This window comes from Melanerpes formicivorus, unplaced genomic scaffold (genome assembly GCF_026170545.1).
Source record: "Melanerpes formicivorus ecotype bairdi unplaced genomic scaffold, bMelFor1.0.p_v2 SCAF_144, whole genome shotgun sequence".
Lineage (NCBI taxonomy): Eukaryota > Metazoa > Chordata > Aves > Piciformes > Picidae > Melanerpes > Melanerpes formicivorus.
In genome coordinates, this window is record NW_027142496.1 from 359,013 (window position 1) to 373,902 (window position 14,890).

General features: G+C 45.8%; 1 protein-coding gene across 1 annotated transcript; it reads right to left on the reverse strand.

Moving 5' to 3' along the window:
- Positions 1-650: 650 nt before the first annotated feature.
- Positions 651-11,742, reverse strand: STOML3 (stomatin like 3). Its single transcript, XM_068168619.1, has 7 exons — positions 11,594-11,742; positions 6,651-6,754; positions 5,869-5,941; positions 4,163-4,245; positions 2,431-2,634; positions 1,266-1,400; positions 651-1,127 (listed from the first exon to the last, which is right to left on the reverse strand). The coding sequence occupies exons 1-7, from the start codon at positions 11,643-11,645 to the stop codon at positions 927-929; spliced, it is 852 nt and encodes a 283-aa protein (XP_068024720.1). The 5' UTR covers positions 11,646-11,742; the 3' UTR covers positions 651-926.
- Between the last annotated feature and the right edge of the window lie 3,148 nt (positions 11,743-14,890).

The following is a 14,890-nucleotide window of genomic DNA, read 5'->3' on the forward strand; positions in this document are numbered from 1 at the left end:
TCACCATTCTCAGGTGCTCATGTCACAGTCTTGGTGCCAGCAGCTACTGAGCACAAAATTTTCCCCTGAGGACTGCTTGGTTACACTGCAGTAAAACTAAGAAGGGCCTCTACGAGTGATGTGATAACTTGTAAATCCATGCTGATGTGGTTAATTTTGAGTCAAATGACCCTGGCAGATACAAGGGGCAGCAGTGACCCTTGGATGGAAAAGATAGTACATGATAGCAGCACCTACCAGAACAGCTAGTCCAACAGCATTCAGATTCATATCAGACAGCCCATCATGGTGTGCCAGCAATGTGAACTGCCTGACTCTTTTTGGAGCCTGTAAACTCAGTTTTTGTAACTGCAGCTGAACTCAGATACCAGCCATGCCCCCTGATCAGCTGCCAGGCACTGCATGGGGGGAGAGTGGGGAAGGCTCACTTTAGAAAAGCCTGTGCCACTGTTTCATGATATATAAGAGAATACCTTTAAGGCTAGGGGCCAAATCCTTCTTTTCACTTAACAGGACTTGAGTTAAATACCAGCATGTGACCCTTTGCTGTGTGGAGTACATCCATTGCTCAGAAGTTCTTGCTTAGCAGACAATTCACCAAATAATTGTTATATTGAAGACTCTGCAAAATGTGGTGAAAGCATCATTAAAATTTTGCATAAAATCTTACATTGTACATATTTTATTACATTTTACATATTTTCTTCATTTTCACTTGGAGACGAGCCTAAGCTGAAAGTGTTTTGTGCCTGAACTTTGCAGATGCAGTCTCCTAATGTGGGAGCTCTGTGTGGGTTAGTAAACTATTTTAACTCTTCTTTTGGTACAGAAAACCCAGTCATGGGTTTAACTCTGGTAATCTGGAACTCCTTGATTCTTAGGAAACCCTTTAAACCTCTGCCCAAGCAACTAGTGTAGAACATTCTCTATCCCCCTCTATTTTTCTGCCACAAACTCTCAAGCATATTTATAGGGAGAGGAAAGACAATGGTGGAATTATTCTCTGCTGCCAAGGTTGTAAGTGTCTGCAAGTAGCGGAGCTGAAGACCTGCTGGAGACTCAGACAGCACCATGGAGGCCTGCTTGAGAGCTTTAGAAGCATTCATTTCTCCCTCTGCTGCCACAACCTGCAAAGTAAGAGAAATGGAAATAGCACAGTGACACTGTGGTACAATCCACCTTCAGAATGGGAGAAAACAAACAAGCACTTGGGTGCCTGGAATGATGATGCAGGAGCTTGGGGTAGAGAGTGCTGCAGATCTCACCTTTGCTCTTGCCTCTCGAGCAGCCTCTGCTTCAGCTGCCATTGCCCTCTGCATGGCCACAGGAATTCTGACATCTTTGATCTCCACTCGAGACACTTTGATTCCCCAGTGCTCTGTGGCACTGTCAAGGATAGCCTTAGGGACAAACACACAGACCACCATAAAAAGCAGAGCGAGGGCCAAGAGATGACCTCATGGCACACCCTGATGCTTGGACAGCAAGGAAGGCAGCATGTGAAACTGCACAACAGAAAGCTGGAGCCCTCCAGGAGCTCTGACACCGAATGTGTTGTACTATGACCGCAGGAAACTCCTGCTGATCAGCACTAGTCTCTTCTATTTGGCTTTTCTACTGTTTCCTGAACTATAATCTCCATCTTTTCTTTGGGTGGACACTTAGCAAACTTCTCCCTTTTACGAAGTAATACTACAGAGGCTTCAAGCAAGCACAACACTGCTAAAGCATGTAAAAGGCACCTATGGGTGAAAGACACAGCACAGCCCTGCAGCACTGACATGCTCTTCTGTGCTCAGAATCCCAGGTGCTACTATAACCTGTATCTGTCCCTTGCTCTGCCCATGGTTACTCTCCTGGATGGAGAGGAGTGCAATCTCTCTTTGATTTGATTGTGTCTCAACTCTGACTGAAAAAGAGTAAATCAGGTTTTGGGTTTCTTCTCTGCTCCTTCCTATGCTACCAATTAAAAATGCAACACAGATGGCATTTTAAAGACATAAAGCAGCTCAGTTCTGTACTTCTAGTTGTTATGACAGGAGCTATAAGCCTTGCCTTGATTAAATCTCAATCAAGGGTCTGCTCAAGATAGAGCTTCCCACAAGCAGCAGATTTCTTTCTCAGCACTTGCAGTACCCTGTGTGGAAAGATTAAACTGATTTGTTCAAGTCACTGGATGACTTCAGAATTTTGGTTACTTCTTGACAGAAAATAACTCTTCTATAGAAACCTGGGAAATGCTTCTGGAATAACTCTTTCTGACACTAAGTAATGGGATGTATAATTGGGGGGCAAAAAAGAAAAAGGAAAAAAAAGAGAAGAAAATGTTGTTAGCATTGATGAAGAAAGAAAGAAAGAGAAATTATTTCCAATTTGCTAGTCCCAAGAACACATCCTCATGCTTCTCAGTGATTTGAGAGACAGATTTACCTGGATACCATGTGCAATCTCCTCACGACCCGCCAGGAGCTGAGCCAAGCTCTGTGTGCCTAGAACATTTCTCAGGGTTGTCTGTGCCAAGAGGAAGGTAGCTGAGTGGACATCAGTGATGTTAGCAACAGCGCTGATGGCACTGTGAATCCTGTAATACACTACCCCATCAACTTGGGTAGTAACAGCATCTTTTGTGAGAATCTGCGCTCAAGAAACATACAGGATCAGGAAAGGATCCAATAACACAGCCTTTGGCAAGAAAGAGCAATCGTGTTGTCCCCCCCCGGTATAAAATAGCCCCGATAACTCAAGGGAACTAGCAATTTGTTTGGGTTTCTTTGTCATACCCCTGAGAAATGGCTTCAGGGAAGCTATTCCAGCATCACTGAACTTTAAACTGAGGCAAAATGTTGTATGTAGCTTTAAAGCAACTGTTCCAATAGTATGTGAATCTCATAAAATTAATTTCTTCTGCAGTAATTAGGGATGGTTATCCTCTTCCTTTCTTGTAGAGGGGGGCATTAATGATTTTACACAATGTGTGCAGTTTGGAAGATGTCTGTTACTTCTCCAAAACCATGTAAGAAAGAGCAGTAAATTAAAACAAAACTAAAAGTAAAATGCAAGGAATTGTGAGGAAAAACTCTGGACAATATTTAAATATTCACAGAGGAGTTGAGTCACCTTTTGCAGACAAGTGCCCTGTGCCTCAGCAGGCAGTTGGCCTCATCAGAGCACTAATGATGCTGTCTCTTCCCTCCTCAGCACCATCTGCCTGAAAGTCAATGCTCCACAGAAGCCCTGCCAACCAGTGCAGCCTTGCCAAAAGCTTGTAGCCTTGTACAGCCCAAGTGCTGCAACCATCTTCCTTTCAATCTTTTCATCACATGCACTCCTGCAATCTGCGCTCTGAGTAAAGGCTTTTTGTGATTAATTGTGGAAAGAGAATGGTTCAACAAAGAGCTCCTGGGGAACACAATGGGAAATCCCGAAGGGTTCTTGGGGCCACCTCTTTTCCCTCTGCTCTTCGTGTAAGGAAGGAGACAACAGTGCCAACGCCATGATGAGAAGCATTGTGCTGCAGTGTGTCAGGGCACACATGGAGCCAAATCTTTATCAGGAGGATAGGAATTGCTCAGCAGCTGGTTCTTTGGATTAAATGCTTTAGTCAGTGTTTGCCAATCCACCCCATCGTTTCTGCCTGAAACAGTTTTGTATATGATTTGTCTGCTGCTCCCTGTTAATTTAAGGTTTGTCACCCATGCGTAAGCTGCCTCTTCAAAAATGCAAGTACCCTCAAGCAGAGACCACCACATTCTTGAAAGCTTGTTTGAATGAGCTGCATGTCAGATCCAATTTTATTAGGACAGTCATTTCCGGGTATCTTAGGCTAGTTCATTACTTCATTTCAATGTTTGTAACTGGGAATTTCTTGGGCTCTCGCCTCCTGTCCTCTCTGTCTCGCATTGGCAGTTCTAATCCCCTTCCCTTTGGTCTCACAGTTCTGAACATCAAGTAAGAGGAGTTTGCTGGACCTGCAGTAATGAATGTGCAAGTCCTCATATGTAGAAGTAAGCAGTTTAGGAGTCAGAAAATACAGCAAATAAGCTAAATCTTGCTTGGTGGCTCACAGCTGCGAGACGATAGAACACCTACATTATTTCTGATCATGCCATGAATCAGCTTTACTTTTTATTTCTGTCTTAGATGGCTGCTAGGGAATAGTTACCTCTTGTGGAGGAATGCTGCAGGTAACTGTTCTAAGGTCAACCTTGACAAATGTATCAGTACATGGAATTATGAAGATCAAACCTGAAAATAAAAATAATTAGATGAAATGCTTTTGAAAGCTAGGTCTAGAACTAGGTACAAAACACATATATGGAATGGGGAATGAATCTCCCATTAGAACTTAATGACCCAGGGCACATTGCAGTTCTGGTCTCAAATCTGTCTTGAGACTCTTGGCAAAAATTCCTTCCATGCCTTTGTTTAGTTTCCTTTTTAAATCACAAGCCATTTCTGGCACACTATGTGTGCCCCCAGGAAAGACAACCCCCAGGTCCAGATTCCTGCAGCACCTGCAAGCTCCCACACAGGGAATGTTGTCCCAACATGTGCCATATGCAGTGAAGGAGTCCCCACTTCCTTTCATTGGAAAGGGAGAATTGACATGTTTCTAATCTCAACAATTTGCTTAGGTGCCCAGAGTCATTCACAAGAGCTCTGCACCTGCCCAAGCTGCTCTTTGGACCACTTGGTTTTTGTCTGAGAAGGGCAGCACTTGAAAAATGACCTATTTTGTTTTATTTCAAATTCCAGTTTGCCCAGTTTCATTGCACAGAGGGTAACTGCCCCAATGTGAATAACTCACATTGTTGGGTTTGCTTTGTATTTGTGTGTTGTAACCGGACTCTAGGTAAGCATAACAAACTTTGTATTGATGCAGTGTCCCTGCCCTGATACATTCACTGTTTTCAGAGCAGAAAACAGCTGAAGAGCTGGCAGCAGCAAACATTATTGGAAGTGAGGTACAGTGAGAGTGGCCACAGTCACCCAAAAAAGTCTGTGGCAGACCTGAAGACTCCCTGGTCACCTGCCAGCTTCTGCAGCATGAGCTCAACCTTCTGGTTTGTGCTGTGGCAGTGGGGTGGCTGTACCTTCTCTTCAGAAAAACAAACAGCCTGCAGGCAAAGGAGCTGCAACAGAGAGGACCATTGCATTCCCCTCTTATGGTATCACAGAATACATCTGGTTGGAAGAGACCTGAAAGATCATCCAGTCCAAACCTTGATCCAGCCAACCAAGCCATACCTCTAAATGCTTAAACACCTCCAGGGACAGTGACTCCACCACAGCCCTGGGCAGACCATTCTAATGTTTGAGAACCCTTTCAGTGAAGAAATATTTCCTAATATCCAGCCTGAATCTCCCCTGGTGCAGCTTGTAACCATTTCTTCTAGTCCTGTTGTTTGCCACCAAAGGGAAGAGGCTGCCCCCCTCCTCACTCCCACCTCCCTTCAGGTAGCTGTAGAGGTTGATGAGGAGTCCCCTCAGCCTCCTCTTCTCTGGACTGAACAATCCCAGCTCCCCCAGACACTCCTCACAGGTCATGTGCTCCAGGCCCTTCAAGAGCCTCATTGCCCCTCTCTGAACACACTCCAGCACCTCGATGTCCTTCTTCTAGTGAGGGGCCCAGAACTGAACACAGTACTTGAGGTGTGGCCTCAAAAGTGCAAAGCACAGGGGGATGATCACCTGCCTGTTTCTGTTGGCCACAAGATTTCTAATATGAGCCAGGACGCTGTTGGCTTTCTTGGCCACCTGAGTACACCATGAAGAAGGACCTCTGCAATTCTCTGTGCAGTCAGAGTGCATCATAATAAGAAAGCAAAGAACATTGCATGGCAAGAGAATAAAGCTGCACGCGTTCACCTGGTCCCTTTGCTGTCTTGGACAGTATACGCCCCAGCCGAAAGACAACAGCACGTTCATACTCTCTGACAACCTAGGAAGAGATTTCACATTTAGATTGTACAACTAATTCTGTTATTGCTTTCCAGTCTGAATTTTGTAACCTTTGGCACCCACATCAAATGTGCAAAAAAAGTACAAATAATGACTGGAATCAACCAACAAGGCTTCCAGTCACCAGGCATTTGGCTTTTTCTCCTCACCTCATGCTTTGATGGAAAAACTCAGACCCTAGCCCTGTAAACAGGTCACAAAAGATATCAAACAGTGTAGTGCTAATCAAACATGATAGTGCATAAGAGCCTGGTGTTCAGGGCAAACGCTCTGGTAACTCACCCCTAAAAATTGCTTGACATTAATCATATCATGCCCATGTCTTGAAGGGGCATTGAATGGGTTTAGGTTACATAGCTGCTCCATGCACAGATGCATTTTCCCATGTGCTCATGCTAATTATTCTTGCTGGCAGCATCATATTTGAGTTCTTCAGAAAAAGTTTGTAGATTTATTCTCCTAGTGTTATAATGGAAGTAAAAATTGCAAGAAATTAGAAGAGTTAGTTGTGGTGATGCAGAAAATCAGTGGAAGAACAGGGAACTTGGTCCTGAACTGCATCTTTGCTGCAAGTCCTCACAATTCCAGAAAATTAATTTGAAGTGCCTTCTCATAACAAAATCAATAAACATAGTTAACAGTGGTGATAATAAAACATTCTTTGTGTGCCTCAGAACCCACTAACTCACCTTGATACACGCCCAGATAGAAATAGGAAGGGTAATAAGCACCAGCAGGAATGAAAGGGAAACCAGGATCCAGCCACAGACACCAATTCCTCCCCGCCTGTCAGCTATTAAAAAATAAGGAAGAGGAGAAATTAATGAAAATTTTGAAAAGAGTTATCCAAGAGATGTAGATCTGGCTCAGGGCAATCAGGAGGGGCTGCAAAGTCCACAGGCACACCCTCTCACAGTATCACAGTATCACAGTATCACTTAGGTTGGAAAGGACCTCGAGGATCATCGAGTCCAACCTATCAACACAGACCCCAAGACTAGACCATGGCACCAAGTGCCACGTCCAATCTCCCCTTGAACGCCTCCAGGGTCGATGACTCAACCACCTCCCTGGGCAGCACATTCCAATGCCGAATGACTCGCTCGGTGAAGAACTTCCTCCTCACCTCGAGTCTGAACCTCCCCTGGCGCAGCTTGAGACTGTGTCCCCTTGTTCTGGTGCTGGTTGCCTGGGAGAAGAGGCCAACCCCCTCCTGGCTACAACCACCTTTCAGGTAGTTGTAGAGGGCAATGAGGTCACCCCTGAGCCTCCTCTTCTCCAGGCTGAACAATCCCAGCTCCCTCAGCCTCTCCTCATAGGGCTTGTGTTCAAGGCCTCTCACCAGCCTTGTTGCCCTTCTCTGGACACACTCTCCCTCCCTGCCATGAGTTACAGAAAGCCATGAAAGGTCTAAGTAAGGATCCAACCTTACAGCCACTCTGCCCAGAAGGTTAGAAGGACCAGGAAGTACATTTTGCAGTAAGAAATAAGGAGGAAAAATGGAAGGCACTGCCAAAATTGGAGGCTGTGAAGGAGAAATAAATCAGTCAGCAGGGACATCCTCAACTGGAACAGGTTGCCCAGGGCCTCATCCAGCCTCACCTTGAATATATGGAGGGAAGGGGCCTCAACCACCTCCCCGGGCAACCTGTTCCAGTGTTTCATCATTGCTCCATGGCTGGGGTAGAAGATATAATTTGTATGAAATAGGCACGAAGGAAAATGAGGAGAACTTCTGCCATCGTTGGGTGAACATTTGGAGGAATATTGATTGCCCATCAGCTTCAAAATCAATGCCTGTCAAAATGCAGGCTCACGCTTTCTCAGCAGTGCTCTCACTGTGCTCAGTTCATCTCATCCCAAAATTTCACATAATGCAATTTCATTATTTCATTATAATGAAATCAAAACATACATCAGAACCATTTCATTATTTTAGTGCTTGAAGAGAAGGCAGAGGTGAGTTGCTGTTCAAGGACTGAAAGTTTGGGAGGCTCTTTGCAAGAAAAAGGTGGTCAAGGAGCAACTGCTCTTTGAAGCGGGGAGCTGCTGGGGCTGCTGAGGTCCTCAAAGAAGAGGCACATAAGAGGGCAAAGAGGACAGTCCTGGCAGCAGAGCAGAGTGCTGCGAGGTTAGCTGAATTTTGCTAAAGCAGAAATGCCTGGGATGAGGAGACAAAAGCAGAAGCAGCAGAGACACAGGTTTGTCTAGCCCCAGGGGTTACTCAGCTGCCAGGTCTGGGCCAGAAGAGGATTTTTGCAGGCATGAGCATCAGCAGATGGGAAGCTGAAGACCACAGCCTATGTTTCCCAGTGCAAGCAGAAGAGGCAGGAGAGAGGGAAGAAGGCTCAGAGGTCTCTCCAGTGAACCTCCTCCAAGTTGATGGAAAGATGTGGTGTGCTAATGGACATGTTGTTTGGAAGGTGAAGGCTAGCACTGGGAATTTCTGACAGGAAACAAAATTCACATGCAGATAAAAACTGATAAATAGAACATAAAGCAATTCATTTTATACTTTGTGAGAAAAAGCTTGTCACCACAGTGAAACAGCATGAGGCTATCTGATCTATAAGGCACAAGCTAAGAGACCAGCAAAGCAGGACTGACAGGTTTGTCAGAAAACCCCTAGCAGCCCTGGAGAAGACACAGCACAGCCCTCTTGCAGCTCCTTCCTCTCCTGGGTACCTCAGCACGTAGCTGGCCTGTGCCTGCTGGCAGTGTCAATTGCAGACCATGGTGTGACAACCAAGCCCTTTGCTGCTTGCAGTTTTGCACATGCTACTTCTGAGGTACCTTCTGCAGATTTAATTGCTTACATACAAATACATTTGCATCCAAGCTCCAGGCCTCTCTGGGAGCACAGCATTGCTGCACTGGGAGCCCATCTCTCTTCCCAACCCTTTCCAACAAACAGTAATTTGGAATCCCTGGCTGTTTCATGAGGTATCATCAGCAATTCTGCAATCAGTGATAGGAATGATTTGAGGAGTTACCCTGAGCAAATTACCATGCAAACCTTAATGCCATGTGTATTAATTGAGAAGACCTTTAATGCTTCATGCTATGAACTTCATGTTATAAACTTCAGGTTACAACAGGTCAATGAAGTACCAACAGTCAGGTGTTTTTTAATCAGTAGAAAGAGATCAAGAAAACTCCCCAGAAGGCCATAATCCATAATTATTAATCTAAAACATGGGGAAATTAATCATAAAGGGGCGTTTTTTTTCAGTGGAACTCAACATTTCACACTCTCTATTTCATCTATATCTTTTTCTCCAGTGCCAAACTTGGTTATGAGGGGAACCTCCTCAAAAGCTATTTTGGATTGTAGTATGATCACATTATCAGCCACCATTTACACGAGACCAATGTGAAGATACCTGTTAGGAATGACACAGTTCACAGACAGGGGAGCATGTCTGGGAACAAATGCTTACATTGTGCAGACACATCTTTGAGCAGCTGAGAAGATATAGGGTGCCTGGGGAGGTGGTGGAGTAGCTGTCATTGGAGGTTTCAGGAGGAGGCTTGATGGGGTGCTTGGTGCTATGGGTTAGTTGTTTAGGTGGGTTGGATTGGTTGATGGGTTGGACACGATGATCTCTTCCAACCTGGTTTATTCTATGTAATTCTATGTAATTCTAAACTTATCACAGAACCATGGAATGATGGAATGGAAGGGGTCAGAAAGGATCTCTGGAGATCCTCTAGTTCATCTCATGTGCTAAAGCAGCTTCACCTAGATCAGATTTCACAGGACCATGTCCAGGAATGTTTTGAAAGTCTCCAGAGAAGATGACTCCATTTCTCTGTCACTGTCAAAGTGGTTTATCCTTATTACCACTACAGGCAAGAAGCACGAGTTCAAAGCTTGACAAAGTACAACTTAATCCTCTCCATAAGAACAGTCCTAGAGATCTTGATGCCAGCTAAAAACATAGATTTCAATGAGAAAAGCAGGATATGAAAGTATGCCTTCCTAATACAGAATCTAGGCCTAGCTCCCCAAAAGACACAGGATCACAGGATGTTAGGGGTTGGAAGGGACCTCTGGAGATCTTTCCTTGCAACCCCCCTGCCAGAGCAGGACCATATAATCTAGTGCAGGTCACACAGGAACACATTCAGATGGGTCTTGAAAGTCTCAAGAGAAGGAGACTCCACAGCCTCTCTGGGGAGCCTGTTCCAGAGCTCTGTGACCCTTATGGTGAAGAAGTTCCTCCTCATGCTGAGGTGAAACTTTCTGTGCTGTAGTTTACATTAATTGCCCCTTGTCTTATCACAGGGTGCAAGTGAGAAGAGCCTGTCCCTTCCCTCTTGACATCCATCCCTCAGATATTTATAGACATTGATTAGATCCCCTCTCAGTCTTTTCTCCACACTAAAAAGCCCCAGGTCTCTCAACCTTTCCTCATAAGGCATGTGATCAAGTCCCTTAAGTATCCTTGTAGCCCTCTGTTGGACTCTCTCAAGTAGATCCTTGTCCCTCTTGAACTGGAGAGCCCAGAACTGGATGCAATATTCCAGGTGGGGCCTCACTAGGGCAGAGTAGGGGTGGAGGAGAACCTCCCTCAATCTGCTGGACACACCCCAGGACACCACAGATATTGTCTGACTAATCCAAACCTCCAAACAATTTAACCACAAGACTTTACAGAGACTTAAATTCTTTAAATAGAATTTTTAAAACACAATTGCGTTAATGGAAAAACATAACATAGTGAAGTATAAGGATCAGTCACAACCCAGTGTATCAGTCACCTGGCTTTGTTATCCCTGTATGTGGATTACAACAGTCATAACCACTAAAAAACTCACTTGGGTCTACAATCTGGACTAAATCAAGACTTGCAATGCACTACAAAACGTTATGGAAAGGTTATGAATCAGCAGTTGTGGGAAAGATACAGGACACCTGCAAGATTCACTGCACCATGGTATATCATAAACACACTTGATACCCAAAATCATCATGTGGATGTCAAACTGGAAGAGAAATTGAAAGCTCATACCCAAGATGTCTTGTGAAGAATAAGAAGAACCACAGGCAAAAATCTCTCAAGTATAGCAACAAAGAGATGGAGAAGACTCAGTGTCTTGTAACCACTCTGTGCCCTTCTGCTTTCTACAATCCCTGCCAGGACTCATGCTTGCCCCCCCCACACTATCCATGTTTATGGCCAAACACAATGCTGAAACAGCACACACTGCCAGCAACAGTTTGGTTTGGCAGCAGTTCCCTTGGTTGCAGAGACCACCAGGTGTTCACCATGCAAGTGCAAGCACATCAAGTGTCCTTTTTTGGCTGAAAAATTCCTCTACCTTCCCTAATTAACATATTCCCTGATTAACTCATTTCCATCCTGGCCCTACGTACAGAAGTGTATCAAGAGCCCCAGGTTTTCAGTCTCTGGGGTGATTTTGCTGGAAAGTAGATTCTGATGCACACTAGCAGAGCAGCATGAGGCAATTTGCCACACAGAGTGGCAGATTCCAAATTTTCATCTCCAGAGGCATGGGAGACATGATGAATACCTAGGATCAAACATAGTCTTTTGCTTTGCTTAGTTTTGGTCCCTTTAATTGTTATTGACTAAGAAACCACACATGCACACAAAGTGAGGCTTACCAATTAGATGTTCCATGTTGTTTTTCTTAGGTGTCTCTCTCTGGGGATCCATCAAATTCAAGGGAAGCTCTGACCCCTCACAGACAAGACAGCAGCATATCTAGAAGCTGCACAATGCTCACACAAAGCATGAAGAGAGAGGCAGGGTAAGAGGAGAAATCCCCAGCTGTACAAGAGCCCTCTGTGAGTTAGTTGCCTGGGTGAGGAGGGGATGTTTACAAAAGCAAAGACTTGTGGATTAGAGTTGTCTCTGATGTAACTTCTGGCTGGAGATGCACTTGGCCCTGTTGATTTTAGACCCCCACAAAATCTAAACTGGAAATTATTTCTATGAATTAGCAGCATCTGCCACCAGAGATCAAAAAATAAGGACACGACAGAAGAAGATAAAAGAAAACAAGTGAGAAGCAGCTGAGAGACCTGGGGTTATTTAGCCTAGAGAAAAGGAGGCTCAGGGCAGACATTGTTGTTGTGACTACCCAAAAGGAAGTTGTAGCAAGGTGAGTGTTTGGTCTCTTCTCTCAAGTAACAAGCAATAGGATATGAGGAAATGACATCAAATTGCACAAGGGGAGATTTAGGTTGGATGATAGGAAGAATTTCTTCACAGAAAGGGTCGTCAAGCACTGGGACAGGCTGCCCAGGAAGTGGTGGAGACACCATCCCTGAAGGTATTAAAAGAGATGTAGATATAGTGCTAAGGGCCATGGTTTAGTGATGGACTTAGCAGTGGTAGGTTAACAGTTTCACTCAACAACCTTAGAGGTCTTGTATAATTGTGGCCATTTTAGGCTGTGCCTTTGAGAAAGGGACAGTTACTGGAACCCTCTGGCTGAATGTTGTGGTGTGAAAAGGAAAAAAAAGATATTCTAAACGAATTTCATTGGAGGGTTGGTAGAATGCAACTTTAAATTCTAGTTTGAGCTCAGTTTGAATCTCAGTCAGTCAGTTCTCTCTGTTTCAGTCTGCCTGAGCAGCTGCTGTCTTTGCTCTGTGCCAGTTGGAGTTGACCTTGAGCTAAGGAGATAAGAAACTAATTCTTTTCTTTCCTTAGCACATGCTTGGAGCTAACAGAATTTTCTCCTCAATAATTACCTTTTCTCTCTCTAACCCCTCTTTGGGAAAAAAGGAGGAAGGGGCAGAAGGGAGTTTTGGGGGGACCCTCCGAGGAGGAGGGCAGGTTTCCTGTGTTCTGTTCTTTGCTGTGTATTTTTGTATACAGTGTAAATACTGCTATATTGTGTATAGATGCTCTGCACTTCATCCTGCTTGCAAAATATAGCTCTTGTCCATTTCTTGCTTCTCCGACTGAGCTAGCCGTGGTTTCTGGGGGGTGGGAACTGAACTTCCTGAACTTCTCTCACCACCACAGTAATCTAAATAATTCCATGGTTCTATAAAGCCAGGGAATATAGATGGAGTACTGCTTCTCTGCTGGACCTCTCTTAGTATGGGGTTTAGCTACTGAACTGAGCTCAAATACTTGCACCATAAACAACCCTCCAGGTGAGCTCCCCATGCAGGGTAGTATAGATCATCACACCCTTCTTGATATTTTCCATCACGATAGGACAAACCCTGTTGTGCTAGATAACCTTAAAATCATAGTTGTGGCATTTCATCTCCAAAGTCTTATCATTTTCACAGGTTCACAGATTGCATCAGGATGGAAGGCACCCTCAAAAGTCATTCTGGCTCCCTGCAGTGAGCATGGAAACCTCCAACTAGATCAGGCTGCCCAGGGACACCAGCAGCCCAATCACACAGTATCACAGTATCACAGTATCACTTAGGTTGGAAAGGACCTCGAGGATCATCGAGTCCAACCTACCAACACAGACCCCATGACCAGACCATGGCACCAAGTGCCACGTCCAATCTCCCCTTGAACGCTTCCAGGGTCGATGACTCAACCACCTCCCTGGGCAACCCATTCCAATGCCGAATGACTCGCTCGGTGAAGAACTTCCTCCTCACCTCGAGTCTGAACCTCCCCTGGCGCAGCTTGAGACTGTGTCCCCTTGTTCTGGTGCTGGTTGCCTGGGAGAAGAGGCCAACTCCCTCCTGGCTACAACCACCCTTCAGGTAGTTGTAGAGGGCAATAAGGTCACCCCTGAGCCTCCTCTTCTCCAGGCTAAACAATCCCAGCTCCCTCAGCCTCTCCTCATAGGGCTTGTGTTCAAGGCCTCTCACCAGCCTTGTTGCCCTTCTCTGGACACGCTCAAGTGTCTCAATGTCCTTCTTAAACTGAGGAGCCCAGAACTGGACACAGTACTCAAGGTGCGGCCTAACCAGAGCAGAATACAGGGGCACTATGACCTCCCTGCTCCTGCTGGCCACACTATTCCTAATGCAGGCCAGAATGCTATTGGCCCTCCTGGCCACCTGAGCACACTGCTGGCTCATATTCAGGTGGCTGTCAATCAGCACACCCAGGTCCCTCTCTGTCTGGGAGCTCTCCAGCCACTCCGACCCCAGCCTATACCTCTGCATGGGATTGCCGTAGCCAAAGTGCAGCACTCGGCACTTGGACTTGTTGAAAGCCATCCCATTGGACTCTGCCCATCTGTCCAGTCGGTCGAGGTCCCTCTGCAGAGCCTTTCTACCCTCTAACTGACTAACATCTGCCCCTAACTTGGTGTCATCTGCAAACTTGCTGATGACTGACTCTACCCCTTCATCCAGATCATCAACGAATATGTTGAAGAGGACAGGGCCCAGCACTGATCCCTGGGGGACACCACTGGTGACTGGCCTCCAGCTGGATGCGGCACCGTTCACGACCACTCTCTGGGCCCGGCCCTCCAGCCAGTTCCTAACCCAGCACAGAGTGTAGTGGTCCAATCCACAGGCTGACAGCTTAGTCAGCAGTTTGCTGTGGGGGACGGTGTCAAAGGCCTTGCTGAAGTCTAGGTAGACCACATCCACAGGCCTCCCCACATCCACCAGGCGGGTCACCTGATCATAGAAAGAGATCAGGTTGGAGAGGCAGGATCTGCCCTTCCTGAATCCATGTTGGCTGGACCTGAGCCCTTGGCCATCCTTCAGGTGCGCAGTTATTGCTGCCAGGATAATCTGCTCCATCACTTTCCCTGGCACTGAGGTCAGGCTGACTGGCCTGTAGTTTCCAGGTTCCTCCATCCGACCCTTCTTGTGGATGGGGACCACGTTGGCCAGTTTCCAGTCATCTGGGACCTCACCAGTGAGCCAGGACTGGAGGAAAATGATGGAGAGTGGCCTAGCTAGCACATCCGCCAGCTCTCTCAGCACCCTAGGATGGATCCCATCTGGTCCCAT

What these genes read in the sequence shown, in the direction of transcription:
- STOML3 (XM_068168619.1), bottom strand. Translation starts at nt 11,645, where the DNA reads ATGGATCCCCAGAGAGAGACACCTAAGAAAAACAACATGGAACATCTA. An exon ending in CAACATGGAACATCTAATTG is followed by an intron (nt 6,755 to 11,593) that starts GTAAGCCTCACT and finishes ATTTTTTAATAG; the next exon opens with CTGACAGGCGGGGAGGAATT. An exon ending in GCAGCATTCCTCCACAAGAG is followed by an intron (nt 2,635 to 4,162) that starts GTAACTATTCCC and finishes TCTTGAGCGCAG; the next exon opens with ATTCTCACAAAAGATGCTGT.